The sequence below is a fragment of the Xiphophorus maculatus genome, chromosome 6 (assembly GCF_002775205.1).
Source record: "Xiphophorus maculatus strain JP 163 A chromosome 6, X_maculatus-5.0-male, whole genome shotgun sequence".
NCBI classification, from domain to species: Eukaryota; Metazoa; Chordata; class Actinopteri; order Cyprinodontiformes; family Poeciliidae; genus Xiphophorus; species Xiphophorus maculatus.
In genome coordinates, this window is record NC_036448.1 from 9,319,569 (window position 1) to 9,334,451 (window position 14,883).

General features: G+C 36.6%; 1 protein-coding gene across 6 annotated transcripts in view; it reads right to left on the reverse strand.

Moving 5' to 3' along the window:
• The window catches only part of astn1 (astrotactin 1), a 342,853-nt gene that overhangs the window by 133,899 nt on the left and 194,071 nt on the right, over positions 1-14,883 (reverse strand). For all 6 annotated transcript variants that reach the window (XM_023335801.1, XM_014476012.2, XM_023335800.1 and 3 more), the window contains one exon: positions 10,095-10,283. In XM_023335801.1, coding sequence (XP_023191569.1) covers positions 10,095-10,283 — 189 coding nt within the window. The remainder of the gene's footprint in view (positions 1-10,094; positions 10,284-14,883) is intronic.

The window sequence follows — 14,883 nt, forward strand, 5'->3', positions numbered from 1 at the left end:
TGCACCCCGTGTCTTGTCCTATAACCACTGCAGATAGGCACCACCATCACTTATCCGTGAGAGGATTAGTGACTTTAGACACTGGACGGATGGATTTGTGCCCACATTCCTGAGTCAATACTTTAGAAAACTACTTTTTTCTTCAACGATAGTATTAAGTTTATGGGATCTGGGGTATCTCTCCTATTGTTGCACTTCCACTGAAGTTTTGCCTTGTCTCAAAATAACTTAAGCTCAGTCACACTGGGTGGGCTTTAGGGAAATTAACAAGCATTTTAAACCGGTTTTACAGGTTGTTTAATATAATTTTGTCAATAAAATCATGTAGAATTTATTTATGGATACTTGATTCTACTTTGTTTTTGTTATTTTAACTGTCTTGCTACATTTCCAACTTATTTCCTTTCAAAAATACTGTATCTCAGAATATAATTTAGTGCTTTGGATTGTCCAAATTACCTAGAAAAAAAACGCAGTCCAAAATCTTTTTGCAGCTGAATCAATGTTTCATTGTGGGGACGGGATCAGGGTTAGCTTTCCAACAACAAAGTGAACAGCTGTTTCTCTGTAGATGTGTCTGGTAGAGGCATACCTTGAAAAGATTTGAGGCTACTATTGCCATAGAAACTGATTCTGCAAATTAATTATCAATGGAGCATGAAAAGAAATGCAACACATTTTCCTTCTTTAAAAGAAATATACAATTTTTCCTCTTAAACTTTAAAATTCTGCACCACTTTGTGTTGTTCTACCTAATGAAAATGAACATTACAAAATGTGGAAAAATCTTTTTTTTTCTCTAGGTAATGTAGATAGACGATACAATTTGAAAAATGACATCACTTGGTTGCTGCAATGTTGTACAGCTTGTACTTTGGTCAGATTTTGCTTTTCCCAATACACGTTTTTATTTACATGTTAACGTTCTTTTGTCATCATTTTGCAAGGTTAACATACACACCACACATCAAATTGTAAATTGTAATGTAAAGCCTATTTTGTAAATTCTAAAAGTAAAAACAAACAAAAGAACACGTTGCATTTTCTACTTTCATATACTGCTGTTGCAAATGAACAACACTATTCTTGGTTCCACTTCCTGGAACAGCATTCAAACAATCTGTTTCTCATCTTCGCCTTCAAGTTAAGCTGCTGCTGCAGTTCCCCTTCGTTAAACGTGATGAGCTGGATGAGATTTCTCTCTATCTTTTTGCAGCAGAATTGCACAAGGAGGGAAACACACATTTTTTCCAAATGGCCACGTGGGCCAAAAAACAATAAAAACTTTTGAATCTAAATAGATAACTAAATGCGCTAGGAAGGCTTTTTGTTTTTTGTTGGGGTTTTTTTAAGCAGCCATCAAAGTGGATACATTTCAGGACAGAATTTTCTGAGTTAGCAGACATCTGCTGCATGTCTGTCTGCGATTGAACAAGCAGAGGACATTTATCACCCTGTCTTCTCTTCAGGCAGACAGATGACATCTCCTCCAACACCTTCACCCACACCTCCCCAGATCTTCTCTGTTGCCTTTGTATAACAACTTCTCTTGTGTTCACCTCCTCTCCACAGCTCCTTCGCTGTTGGTTCTCCTCCATGTCACACCCATTTTCCGCTATTTATAATCTGCTCTCCTCAGCTCTTTTTGCAGGTCTCTCCAGTCTTTTGTTCCCTCCCTTTTGGAAGTCTCCTTTCTTTCCAGCTCTCCAACAATCACCTAACAACTTTTCGATTTACCCCTTCCCGTGCACCACTTCAGCTTCAAGTCTAACAAGCTATTTATCCAACAGCGTTTTGCTGACTTTTAAGGGGGATCTCACGACAAAAACTGTTATCTGAATTTATAAATCAAAGCTAGTAATCTGCTTACTAGAAAATTTTATTGTGCTATTTTTTCCATAGCTCATTACTTTACTGGCAGGTAGCAGAAATAAACTAATTAGCAACATTAAAGGTGGTAAAAAAGCATTTCCACACAACAAATTTGAATAAATTCACAAAGCCAAAAATTACACGCACACAAATACCTTACAAGATATTAAATGTGGACTTTTTAAAACACACAATTTATTATTGTGTTTAAAACTTTTGTGACACTAATTATATGGATTAGTGTTTGAACTATCTTAGTTCTGTTTCCCCTGATTGCTTTCCACAGTTGACACTAGAGACACACAACTCATTTTACTAGCCCAGCAGGAAGTCTTACAACCCCATTACACATAAGAAAGAAACAAAATGTGTTTTCATCATTTAAGAAAGGTAGCTTGAGCAAGGAACCCTTAAAATAAAATTATATTTAGATTTCACTATTATTGGTAGAAAGGAGGAACATTTTACTCCAATCTGTAAACAAAAAACAAAGCAAAGTAAGTATGGTTGCCACTCTTCAATCTTTCCTTCATTACTGAGGTACTGATGTTATTTCACAGTTTGGTGGCTCCCTGCTTCATTTATCACTATAGATGTTTTTAAATGTTTCTGTTTGAAGTAGTCATCAGCTCTACTCCTAAAACCGGATTATATGGGGTGTAATGTTGCAGTGTATGTTTTTATTTTCTTTTTTGCTTTATGATATCTAGGGGTTATGCTGATTTTCTAATTGTGCAATGCAGGGGTGAGTTTAGGTCACAGAAAGTGAAGAATATGAATTAGCGTTGCTAGTAAAAGATCTAAATATATAAATATCAGGAGGGATGAGAGTTATTCACCCTATTCTCCTCCGCTGTAACTCTAAGGTGTCCCGCAGTTTCAAACAGCTGGGTTTTTGTCCAACTCACATTACAATATCTATCTCAGGTCAGCACAGCTACATTGTTACAACAATTCTGAAAAGTAGTAAGTTTGTCTTCTTTAGAAAAAAGAAGTCACTATTAGAAAATAGTCCAATGTAGAACCATATACAACAAGCAATCAATACTATCCATTCATCCATCCATTTTTTAAACCTACTTAATCTTGTTCACACTCACAGCAGTGTTGAGGGTCATTCTAAGGGCGAGAGACGGAGTACAGCCCAAGCTGTCAATATATAACAGGGTCAAAATATTTTAAGTTCCATGTTCCCTTAAACAAATTACAGCAACATTACTATAGAAAGTGACCTTTTTTTTTGGTCAAGGGATATTAAGATAACATATTAGCAGTTCAATAAAGAATATAATTATATAAATAAAAAAAAGGGTTTTGCTCCAATGTATAAAAATTATTATAGTGAAGCAATTCGGGCTTGGCATAAAAGTGAGAGGTTTCAGCCAGTTTCTGGGTCTGGGCCTGAATATGTAGAATATTTATGTCAAACTTTATTGCCTAAGGCTAATGTTTTACATTTTCTAACTCTTTTTTTCATTGGAAACACGAATCAGCAAACAGAAATAGGAGATTTATACATAATACATAACATATTGTGTCACTTCAGTGTATTAGACACTACTTGCAAAATAGATTTGCAGATAAAAAAAAAGCTTCAATCGAGATTTTTGTCCATCTGGGAAATGCAGTTATGTTAGAATGAAAAATCTAATATTGGGTGCAATTCTTAGTTTGTAGATTTCTATTAAACATGGGACACAATTAAAAATGGATTCTTTGTGCAATTCTTTTCTGTCTTTTCCAATTCTTCCACATTAAAAAATTCTGAAAAGCTTCAACTAGAATCCTTTAGAAACCTTTAATATTTATGTGTAAGCATTTCTGTTTACAAAAGTCTGAACGACCACAAATCAATAGTTTCATAAGGTGAAAATCCTTGTTCAAGGCTGCTGCCCAAATTTTAATTTAAGCTCTCACAATGGACTGTGATTTCTGTTTAAAATACTAAACGCAACTAAATTAAAAAGAACAGTCCAGGTTAACAGAAAAAAAGGTAAACACATTAATTTCTTAGTTTCAGGTAGAGATGGACTATGCAGTTTTGTATTGATTTTGTAAAAGTTACGTTAATATGAGTGACGGGTGGCAATCCTTTAGTTTCCCAGTAGAGGTCTGTTTTCATCTCAGAAATATTTTCAATCACCAACATTTGTCTTTCTTATAAACCCAGAAAAAGCGTGAGTCTTCTTCCAGCTATGGGTGGGGAGGAGGAGTGCTGCAATACGTTACGCTCCATACAAGCAGAGTGCTATATAATCAGAACATTCTTTAATATCGCATTTCTCTGACAGTTTTACAATTAACCGAATTTATACTCTAAACGTACTAAACCAAAGGCTACCATGGTGAAATATTTATAACCGAGCATGCCGTCAGGAATTAACATCGTAATTCACCGCTGCACCTCGGCAGGGCGGGTGGTGTTATTCCGAGGTGTTCGAGTTGCGTGTGAAGGGTCTCACAGGTCAGGACCGCCACCATATAATTTCTGCCACGTCTTTTCAGCTCATCTTCAACACGTTCCCCACGGCCCTTCTTTTTGTGCTACTCTCTCTTTTCCTGAAGCAAAACTTTGTTGAGTGCTTTGCATTAAAGTGACAGGCCCTAATAGAATAAATAAGGCGTCTATTTTTACCTGGCTTCTGGCAGGATGATCGTTACACCACACACCAGCATGCAAAGCTGTACAGGAGGTTGGTTAAGAGCTGACACCTGGCTCAGTGGGGAAGGGCACTGAGGGGGTGGAAGGAGGCCATGCTGATTTAGTTAATATAAGTAGGGAGTACAACAACAAAACTGGGAGCTTCAACTCTGAGAGGCAGTGCTGACTGCTCTGTTTACTTCAAACTTTTTTGCTTGTTGAACAATGTGTATCAGCATTGTTTTTTTTTTCTTTTATTATCTCTGACATTTAACAATTAGGCAAGCTTTATATTGTCACTATCTGCTCGCGAGAAATGTTCCAGTTTAAACTCCTGCTGGAGAGTTCTGACATATCTCCAAAGTATTTGGAGCTGTTCTGAGGCAAGCGTGGTCTCTGCAAATGTTCAACGACAAGTCACTCAGTAAGCATGGGAAGAGGCAAAGTAAATTAGGCTAATCATATTCACATCCAAAAAGTTTGGAAAACTGAGTTGCCCTATTAAGTGGTACTTTCAAGAAGTCTGCAGAAATTTCTTGGTAGACTTTTATCTACCCACGTAACCCTTAATGACTGGTCTCTATCTTACAAGTGAGAAAATCACCCTTTCAAAACTTTAAGTACTATGCCTATTATCACCCTGTTGCTTATTTGCCTTTATTTTCAATAGTCTATCAAGACGCAATTAAAAAGGCAAAAATCTGTCTTTTATTTCACATATGCAGTTATACATTAAATTAAATAATTATACTTTGAAAGAGAAAAACAATACATAGAAGATCTATATATGTGCAACCACTATTGTTCAAATAAAATTGAGATTGGTTAGAATACTGTAAGTACCCATATTTTTATTTTACTGCAAAGTAGTTCGGTCTGGAATGTGTCTCATTTTGTTCATCAACGAGACAACCCAAGGGAAACAAGAAAGTGACCTCTTGGCAAAACTAAAACATCTTGTCCTAATGCAGCAGAAAGCGTTGGATTCCACACTCTTGATCCCAATAAACATTCACTATTTCAAACAAGACTCCATCAAAAGCAACAAAACATCAACATTGTCCTTTTCCCCTTCTCTTGAACTTTCCATTTAATCAAATGATCTGGAAATGTGTTTGCTGCTTGGGAAACTCAAAATTATTTGTCCATATCATCTGTGAATTCCACTTAGTCATTATTTTATTTCCCCATCACGTTTCACACCCCCACTACTGCACACCTGCAGACGGGGGGAACAAGTGGGTCAGTTGGATGAAGGGCCCAGAGCTCGGCCCCTTCATCCATAAAATTATGGTGAGTATTTTTTTAAAGCCCTGTTTGTAAAGAAAAACAGAAACAGAAATCTACATATTTAACAGACATAAAACCTTTTCTTCCTAATTGTGCTTGCAGTAGTGGGGAACAGCGTTCCCTTCCCAAACACAAAATGGTTCGGCTGTTGCTACAACTTCTGACTTTAAGTTCATTGAGCAGCTCTAGTAAAGTATAAAATGCTCTGTGAGCTGCAGGCAGAAAGAGGAAAACATGCAGCCTCAATCTGTCCCTCCGCTCTGGATCAGGCAGCTTCTCCATCACGTTGATATAAACAAACAGTATCAGGTCTGTCACCTGAGGAACATCCCTCAAACCGCAGATACAGCCTACCTCTGGCTCGCACTCCGATCCACTGTCACCTACAGCGGCTGTTCTGTTGTCTCTCCTATCCTTTCTGTGTCCTCTGCTGTAATAGAGCTAACAAAATTTGCACTTTCTGTCAGGCACGTGTGTATCGAAAGTTATAATTAGACCAGGAAAATTTTGGGAGCCTGGGAAACAATGTTGGCTGCACTGTTTTGTAAGTTGCTCCGGATTGACATTCCTAGCAGGCGAGTTCTCACTGCTCCATCTGTGACGAGGACCTGTGGCTGGAGGTGGACAGGGGTGAATAAAATGAAGATACTGATGCAGATGCAGAGCATCAACTGCTGAAACAAGAATCGGCCTCTGGCATTAGGAGCTCAAATCCAAACATGTCACTCAAGCAGAAGCCTAAAATATCAATGATTTGGACTGCAGCATGTAAAGCCACAACTACCACAATTCAATAATTTAAAAAGTCCCAAAACCTGTACTTACGTATGTGAAAGTTTTGATAAAGATGTAAGTTAAACTACTTACTAACTTTAATGAAAAGAAGCAGTAATTTCCATTATTTCAGGTTCTTGTTCTGTAGCACAGGAATGAAGAAAATTGTTTTATTTTTTTATTTTTTAATACATTATGTTTTCCTGTTTTGTTGATCATGCTGCCTGACATTTAATAATGTCAGGCAGCATGATTTAAACAACAGATTTAAATCTATATTTAAATTGACAGAATACAGTTTATTTGTATAAGGGAATCAGAACAACAACCCGGAACTGTAATTCTGGGTCATCTGAAGACAAGGCAGGGTTTTGATGAGAACGACGTAGTACCAAAGAACTTTCCGAACAGATTACAATAACTGAACATCTAAACAGCAGCTGCCTACAACAGAAACAACTTTCACTTTAAGTGCAGTTTCTCAATGTAATAAATTGTCAAAACATGTAGGGAGCAGCAGCGGCTTTCATGCTATTCCTGTCTGATCTCTGGCGTGGTAATTGAGGTCATGTGTCTGACAATAGGAAACTTACATCAAACCCCAGAGCAAAGAACAAAGTGCCATTAATCACCAGGACAAGGCATCATGACCAAAAGTAGACGAGGACACACACTCACACACACGCCTACTACCTGACCGTGGTTAATGAGCTATGGTTGTGTCTACACAAACATGACTTCTACAGGAATTGTAGTGTGTGGTTTTCCGGTGCGTGGTTTTCTGGTTTATGGCTCATTAGGAAACAACAGATTTAAATCTTTATTTAAATTTACAGAATACAGTTTATTTGGGGTTTTTTTGCCCCCACCAACCAATCTCCAATGCATAGACTAAATTATAAACCATTGTTATTTCTAATAATGATTCTTGCAAATGTCACTTTTAACCATGAATTTAAAATGATTTGAGGTCGACAACCTCAGGTCAAACACATACATGGTTCAAAGTTGGGAAATCCTCTTTTTCTTGTTATGTTGAACACAAAATTGACAAGCAGGCCCACTCCAAAAAGGGACTGGTCATGTCGGTGACCCAATCAGAAAAGAATCAGACGAAGATCAGCCTGGCTGCCCCCTGAATATGGAGGCAGGAAGCTGCAGTCAGGCACATCTTGTATTTGGAGCAAAGGCTGGGGACATGGATCATCAAACTCTCCTGTGAGCTCATTACTCCCTGCAAAAGGGCAAGATATTTCCAAGATGAGGAGAAGAGATTAAGAAGGATGACTCTGATTTCAAGATTTTGCCAATGGAATCAATTTTGTTTTCCTCAAAACAGATGGTTCTGAGCCAAGCTGAAACACTTATCCACTTTGATTAAGCCACTTCGCATCTTCACAGCTCAGTGTAATCGCTATGCTACCACTTGACAGGACAAAGGGGGATTTTCGACAGATTTCTGCCAAAATCTTAGACTAGCAGACTCGCAGTATCGCATAGACAAAATCTGATGTTTTATGTTCTTTTAACATTTGACCTACTAAATACAAAAGATTAAAAACAAATTATTCTTTGTTTATTGCTTTTTTAAAACTTGTTTTACTTAGCAGGGTGAGAGCATCTACTTTTAACTTACCTCAATTCGAAAGGCATTGATTCTCTAAAGAAAACAGCCTTGTAAATAAGTTGCTGGAAACCAATGAGTGCATGTTTTTCAGCTGGTGTTTTCTCCTTCACCCACACATCACAATTTAGAGATCCTAGACAAGTGCATTCTATTCAAAACCTAAATTTGAATATACTCCTTTTATTTTGAAGGAAACTGTTTGGGTAGCGACTTCAGCACCTTTGTGTGTCACAATTTTGGTTCGTGCTACAGAGGGATTTACAACGAATGTTTTAACAATGCTTCAACGTCTGTCTAAGCGCTGCACAATGTTATGATTGCAATATAGGCAGGCACATTGTTAATGCTGCAAATGACCTTCTGAAATGCTATGTTTGTTATTTCCAGTTCTGAATTCACACTTTGATGCCAGCAATTATTTAGCCTGGTGTATTGAGCCTCCCTTAGGCAATAGAGTTGTATATATCATAGGTCAAAAAGAGAACTGAACACGATTATTTTTATCCAATGTCCAATCATTAATTCTATCATTAATCTCATCATTAATGGTGCTAATCTGTTCATAAGAATATTAATTCTTGAAGTCAAAGGTAAAGTGTCTCTGTTTGTGTAGAACAGACAGCTTGTTGGCAGAGATTACAACTCCTTCTTTTGACAAATGTTTTTTTTTTTTTTAAAAAACTTTAAGTAAGATTTTATGAGGTTTAGTTGTCACTATTGTATGTTCAACCTTATTGTTCAACTGAAATCACTAGATATGACAAGCTAATGAGAATCTGTCAAACACAGTTTAGGAATATTTAAGAGAGAGAGAAAACTAAAGTTATATCTAACTGAGAAGGGAACTGTACACTTTTTTTTTACAATTAGTATGATTATTATTTTTAAATGAGGCTATTAGAATGGTTAGACTTACTCAAATGTTATTGTGAGCAGTTGAAGATAAATAGGCAGTGACATAAAGACTCTTTTTAGACAAAGAAAGCTAGAGGAGTAAAACTGATACAACAAGAAATCCGCTGACATCAATGAGGTAAAAATGGCTATAACTGTCTCTGCTCATAAGTGAGTTAGTATAAAGAAAAAAAAACCCTCAAAAGAACAACAACCAACAGAAGGATACATCATATGGCTGACATGTACTCACAATACAAGGAAAGCGGAGACATTGATTCTTTGATTGGAAAAAAACTTCAAACCCAGTGCCCTTTAGTATGGCTTCTTCAGATGTAATAATGCAGAAATTACCTCAAAGCAACACTGATCAATGACCACGTTGTGGCATAACTGTTGTGTGTCGCAAACTGTATCTAGAGTAGACAGCACACCACAAAAACATGTTTTGATCATGTCAGATAAAAGAAGTGCTGACAGGCCTGGAGCTGCCGCCTACTGAACATAGATAAATCGTTACGTTAAACGAGCCACAGTTAACAGAACTTCAAGCATCATAGTAGACAAGAAACGTGGACTCTGATCATTAAAGATAAGTTGTGTGCTTGGCTACGAAGTGTGATCAAAACCACAGGTTTTTTTTTGTTTGGTTTGTCTTTTTAATCTAAAATAGTTGATACATAAAAAAAACTTAAATACATTGTTTGGTAGTAAAAGTTTTGTCTAAATGACAACAGTTTTGTCATTTAGAAAAGTTGTTAAGTCACACATACGGTGAATACTGAAAGAGTTCTAGAGGCAATATGGTAGCGAAAACCTCAATTACCTAAAGGAGCCAAGAGATTTCAGCTGGCGTAGCATAGTTTCGGATATTTTCAGATGAAAATATCATGCAACATACAAGGCCAACTCCCTGTTTAATCACAAAACAAGAGCTTAGCACTAGCTTTTCTATTCCTTTTAAATCACATACCAACACAAACTTAATTGTCCTACCTTTGCTGATGTCCTGGTACTCCAGCCACAGCTGTCTCTGGACTTGTTTGTTGGGGTACCAGATGGTACAGGACTCCTGGAAGCCATAAACGGCCTCCTGCACATAATGGTTCCCAAACTCCCTCAGGATCGAGACAAAGTCGCTCCTCTGCGTCGCCCCGTCTAGAGAATGGATGGCAGAGCTGAAAGCTGGAAAGATGGAAAGCAGATGTTCAGCAGCGGTTAATGTAGTTACATTTATAGTTGGTTTGTACTTATTGAAAATATAGAACCAGGTCAGATTTTGTATTTCGAAATACTGATTAGAATTTTTTTTTTATTAATAATGGTAAATCTTACAGGCTAAAATGAAATAATTATTTAACAACTTCAATAGGATACAGTAAAACAGAAAAATCAGAAGCAAAATATCTTGCCACAGATAGTTGTGTGACATAAATGTTTCACACAATGACACATTTCCACCAAGGTTGGATGCAAAAGCCTCTGGGCTTTGGGGCCAAACAGTCAAGTATTAAGCCAAAAGAAGTCACCTGTCCTGATTGAGAATATATGTTGCAGCTAAATTAATAGTAACTTACATCATTCTGACTTACTATGATAAAGCTAGAAGAACGGCATCTAGATCATCGAGGAACTAATCTGTAATAATATCGCCTACTTGAAGAACACCGCTAAGACCATGAAACAGATCTATTAAAGACTGCACTTAAACCAACAAACCCATCTATCAGCTGTGACTGTGACAAAGCAGCTGCAAAATGACAAACAGCAGAGCCCTGCAGTGGACAGTGAGGGAACCTTGGAGATCACTTAGATTCACTCTGTTCACACCTGCACTCTCCCCAGGATTTGTTTCAGAGCCACAGAAGGAACAGGGCACTGAACATTTTCAGATATTTCTCACAACCTCTACATTAACCTTTGACATTTGGTTTAACTGTTCATGCTGTCAGACAGTAGTGTAGCATGAAAAGCAGAACCAAACTGCTCCACAGCCTTGTGCCAAAAGCTGTTCTAATGCTCCTGTACTCTACTGCACCCATTTCATTTGATGGGTCTGTGCTGTGTTTTTACCTATTTGTGTTTTATTTTTTTAATGTTTTTCTTTTTTTTTAATGCAATGCGATGGACCGGCGACCTGTCCAGGGTCTACCCTGCCTGTCGCCCAATGGCCACTGGAGATGGACACCAAGACCCTGCAAGGATATGTCTGTATGACATCTTGCATGTTATTGTTTACAGCTGGAAATTTTGCACATGCGCACAGCGCTGGAGAGCAAAAAGGCTATTCTTTTACATACTAACCATAGTATGTAAAATTGCTGCGGTAGAACAATTTTGTTAACTAAATGAAACCTGGAGATGTGGGTATTATTAATTTAGTGCAATGCACCATTGCAAAGGGAAAATAACACAGATAAAGCATTGAAGAACAACTCAAAACCACATTTATCTCATCATAACTGACAACATTCAACACCAACAAACACTCATTTAACACACAAAGAACAAAACAAAACACCCAGTCCGTAACAGTATTATGTTTTTATGCCTGGTGTTTATTTAATATGTGATCGCTGTGGTAGATTAGCTACCACTGCTAATCTTACACTGGTGGTTGATTAGCCAATCTAAACACCTGATCTACTGATGATCTGTCAGAGTTGGTGTTTAGGTCACTTTTTAAAAAATATATTTTTTAACTGAACCAAAACACAGTGAATTCCACGTCAAATCTACATGCTCAGGTCAAAATCAAACAAGAATAACTGAACTACTTCTCTCTCCCTTGCCACTTTTTTTTCTAAAACTTTTTCCTGAACCCATTATCTAGTTGTTGTAATTAGTAGCAAAGCACTGTGTTCCAGTCCTCATCCTTTTTCTTTTATACATCAGGTGTACATTTAAGATTTAGTGTGTCATATTGATAACTTAACAGCTAAAACCAATGGTAGTGATTGTCGGCGAGTAGCTATTTTGCCCTACAGCAAGGAGATGGGGCCGGGGTCTTGCACACGTGAAATCACACTTCAACGGATCCATAGGTAATAAAAAGATGGATCTGAAGATAGGCTTTCATCTTCTTTAGTGCTGTTTGGCAAATGAAAAATATAAGTCAAATAATTACTTGATTTTATTTAAAGTTTTAATAGTCAACTACTTCAACATCACATCTTTCAATACTCAGTTACTGTTAATACAGGTAAACGGATGAAGACATGAGCAACAGTTTTTGTTTTTTTTAACTCCAAGTACGTTTTAATGTATTCCTTTGATGTCATTAGATGAGGGATGAATTTTCCCATTTAATCCAGTTTGTCTCAGTTCAGCAACTGCAAAGAGGTATTTATTATCAGAGCGGTGATGTGGAAGCTGATGTCAGGTGTTTGACACCAAGCGTCTTACATGGATTTAAGTGGACATCTGAGTCATCTGCTTACTATTCATGAACTCTTTCAACCAAAGAGTGAGGATTATCCGCACTGTCCACTCATGGATATGGACAAGCTCGGGTTCACATTTAGAAGAAGATGGAAAAATAAGTAAAATGTCATACGTTTGAATCTGTTCAAAGCTGAAGCTGTTTCAGAAGCACTATGTGTATCACAACCTGGTTTTGGAACATGTATCCAAATCTAAAAAATATATATATTCCATTCAATCTCATACAGAACATAAATCAAATGATATGGATCTGGTTCAATGCAGTTCAGATGTTTTTATCTACCTGTAGTATCATCAAGTTTTTAATAGGATACAGGAAATTTAATTTGTGGCAAGATTCTTTTTTGCACATTAGTTCTCTCCTGGCTAGAGCTATTAGCCCTAAAATAGGCCACAGTCTATTTTAGGAGAGGTGCACAGTTTACTTTTAATGACCCTTATGAAGACCGAGGGTTCAGATATAAACACTTTGCAAACCATAATTTAAAATCTAACATATGTTTTTTGAAAGAATAATACAAACCGAACACACAATATCCATAATAAATGCTGAGCAGCTGAAAAGAACAACTTTAGGAATGCAAGTTAAATTGTACATCTTAAGTTAAAACAGCAATTGTCAACTTCATAATCAACAGCTTCAGTTTCTCAATTTTAGTTTGCCTTTGTCTGAGTTAGGCATCCATAGGACTAAAAGCCAGTTTAGCTCAAAACTTTTGAAGCTAAAGGATAAAGTAATTTTGTTTTCTGTGAAAAATGTTAGGAGATAGAGGCAGACACCTTAACTTGTTCTTATCAAATTGAATATAACTTATTTGGATGTTGAATGTTGATTCCAAACACCTCTTTTGAAGGAAAATAAAAAGAAGTTGTTTTTTTACAACTTAGTTTAAAAAAACTTTAATAATAAAATTAGATGACGATATTCATACTTTTAGATTATTATTATTATTATTATTATTATTATTATTATTATTATTATTATTATTATTATTAGCTAATTATTTTATCTGGACTTTGAGGGCCATTTATAGTGCAAGTATGAAAATTGATATGAAGGCCTCTTAAAGTCCAAGTATTTATTCTTCAACCTTATAAAACTCAGGATCTTCATTTCCTCGGCTGACAGTCTTTAAGGCTCTTCTTCATCATCATCACCTTCCTCCACAATTGGACCTGTCCGCCCTCCAACGCACTTCTCTCCACTTCACTGGCTCCAGTCCTCATCGCTCAGCAGTTCCAAGCCTTAAACGCCTTCATTGCTCCATATCTATTGTATCAATACATCTTTTAAAAATTTCTCTAGTCTCCTGGGAGTGCCTTGCATGTGGGTCAAAAAACTAACAAAAAATATCACATAAAAAGAAATGGATATTTTTTTAACGCAGACGAGCCCTCTTGGGTAAAGTATACATATATATTTGAATGAGATACCAACTCATCAATTTGAAAGTCTGTATCAGGTGCTAAAAGTTATCAAAATATTTGAATTCCATTATGAATATGGATTATCAATAATCATTGAGTAGTTAGTGACATCAAAACGTACAAGTGCTTTAAAAAGTAACATCTTTTTAACTGCTAAAATTGTCTGTCATACCATTTCTCTGGTTTACACAGAGCTTTTACTGATATGGATACAAAAGAGCCAGAGTGTTAGAAGATTATTTTGATTGTGAATTACACAGTGTTTCCACTCCCCCACCAGTGACTGCACTCTGCTGGACAACTGAATAAAAGGCTTTAAGCAGTTTATTCCGGCTTAAAGGAAAGAGAAATGCATATAATTTTGAATATTTTCGGGGTAAAAATTTAAGTTGCACCACAGATCAATCTTATAAAGCTAACAGCAACTGGCAAACTACAAGCAGCACATATGCTAAGCTCTACCCAAGCAGATAGCCCGACTAATTAAACAGCAAACTTAAGCCTCTTATACGCTCCGTGTTGCTCTCTAGAGAACAGAATGGCAAAGTAAGGATGACATTCTGAGCAGTAAAGACAGTAAGCACTAATTCTGCGCAAGGAAAGTACAATATATAATATAAAGGGTCAACAAAACATTCTAATTTTAACAAAACTTTATAAATAATAGAAATATTTCATGTTTTTGCCACTTCAAATTAAAACATTTAAATCTTATTCTTGTTTTTGTCTTAATATGTTTCAAAAATCATACTAGTGTAAAACAGTATTTTTTTTTCAAGGTATCATACCACAAGAATCTACCTGCACATCCATCAGGGCTAGAAACTACATTCTGACTTCTGCCTATAAAATCCCAAACAATTTTTTCCACAAACAAGATTGAACACCATAACAATCTTCATAACGCTAGTTG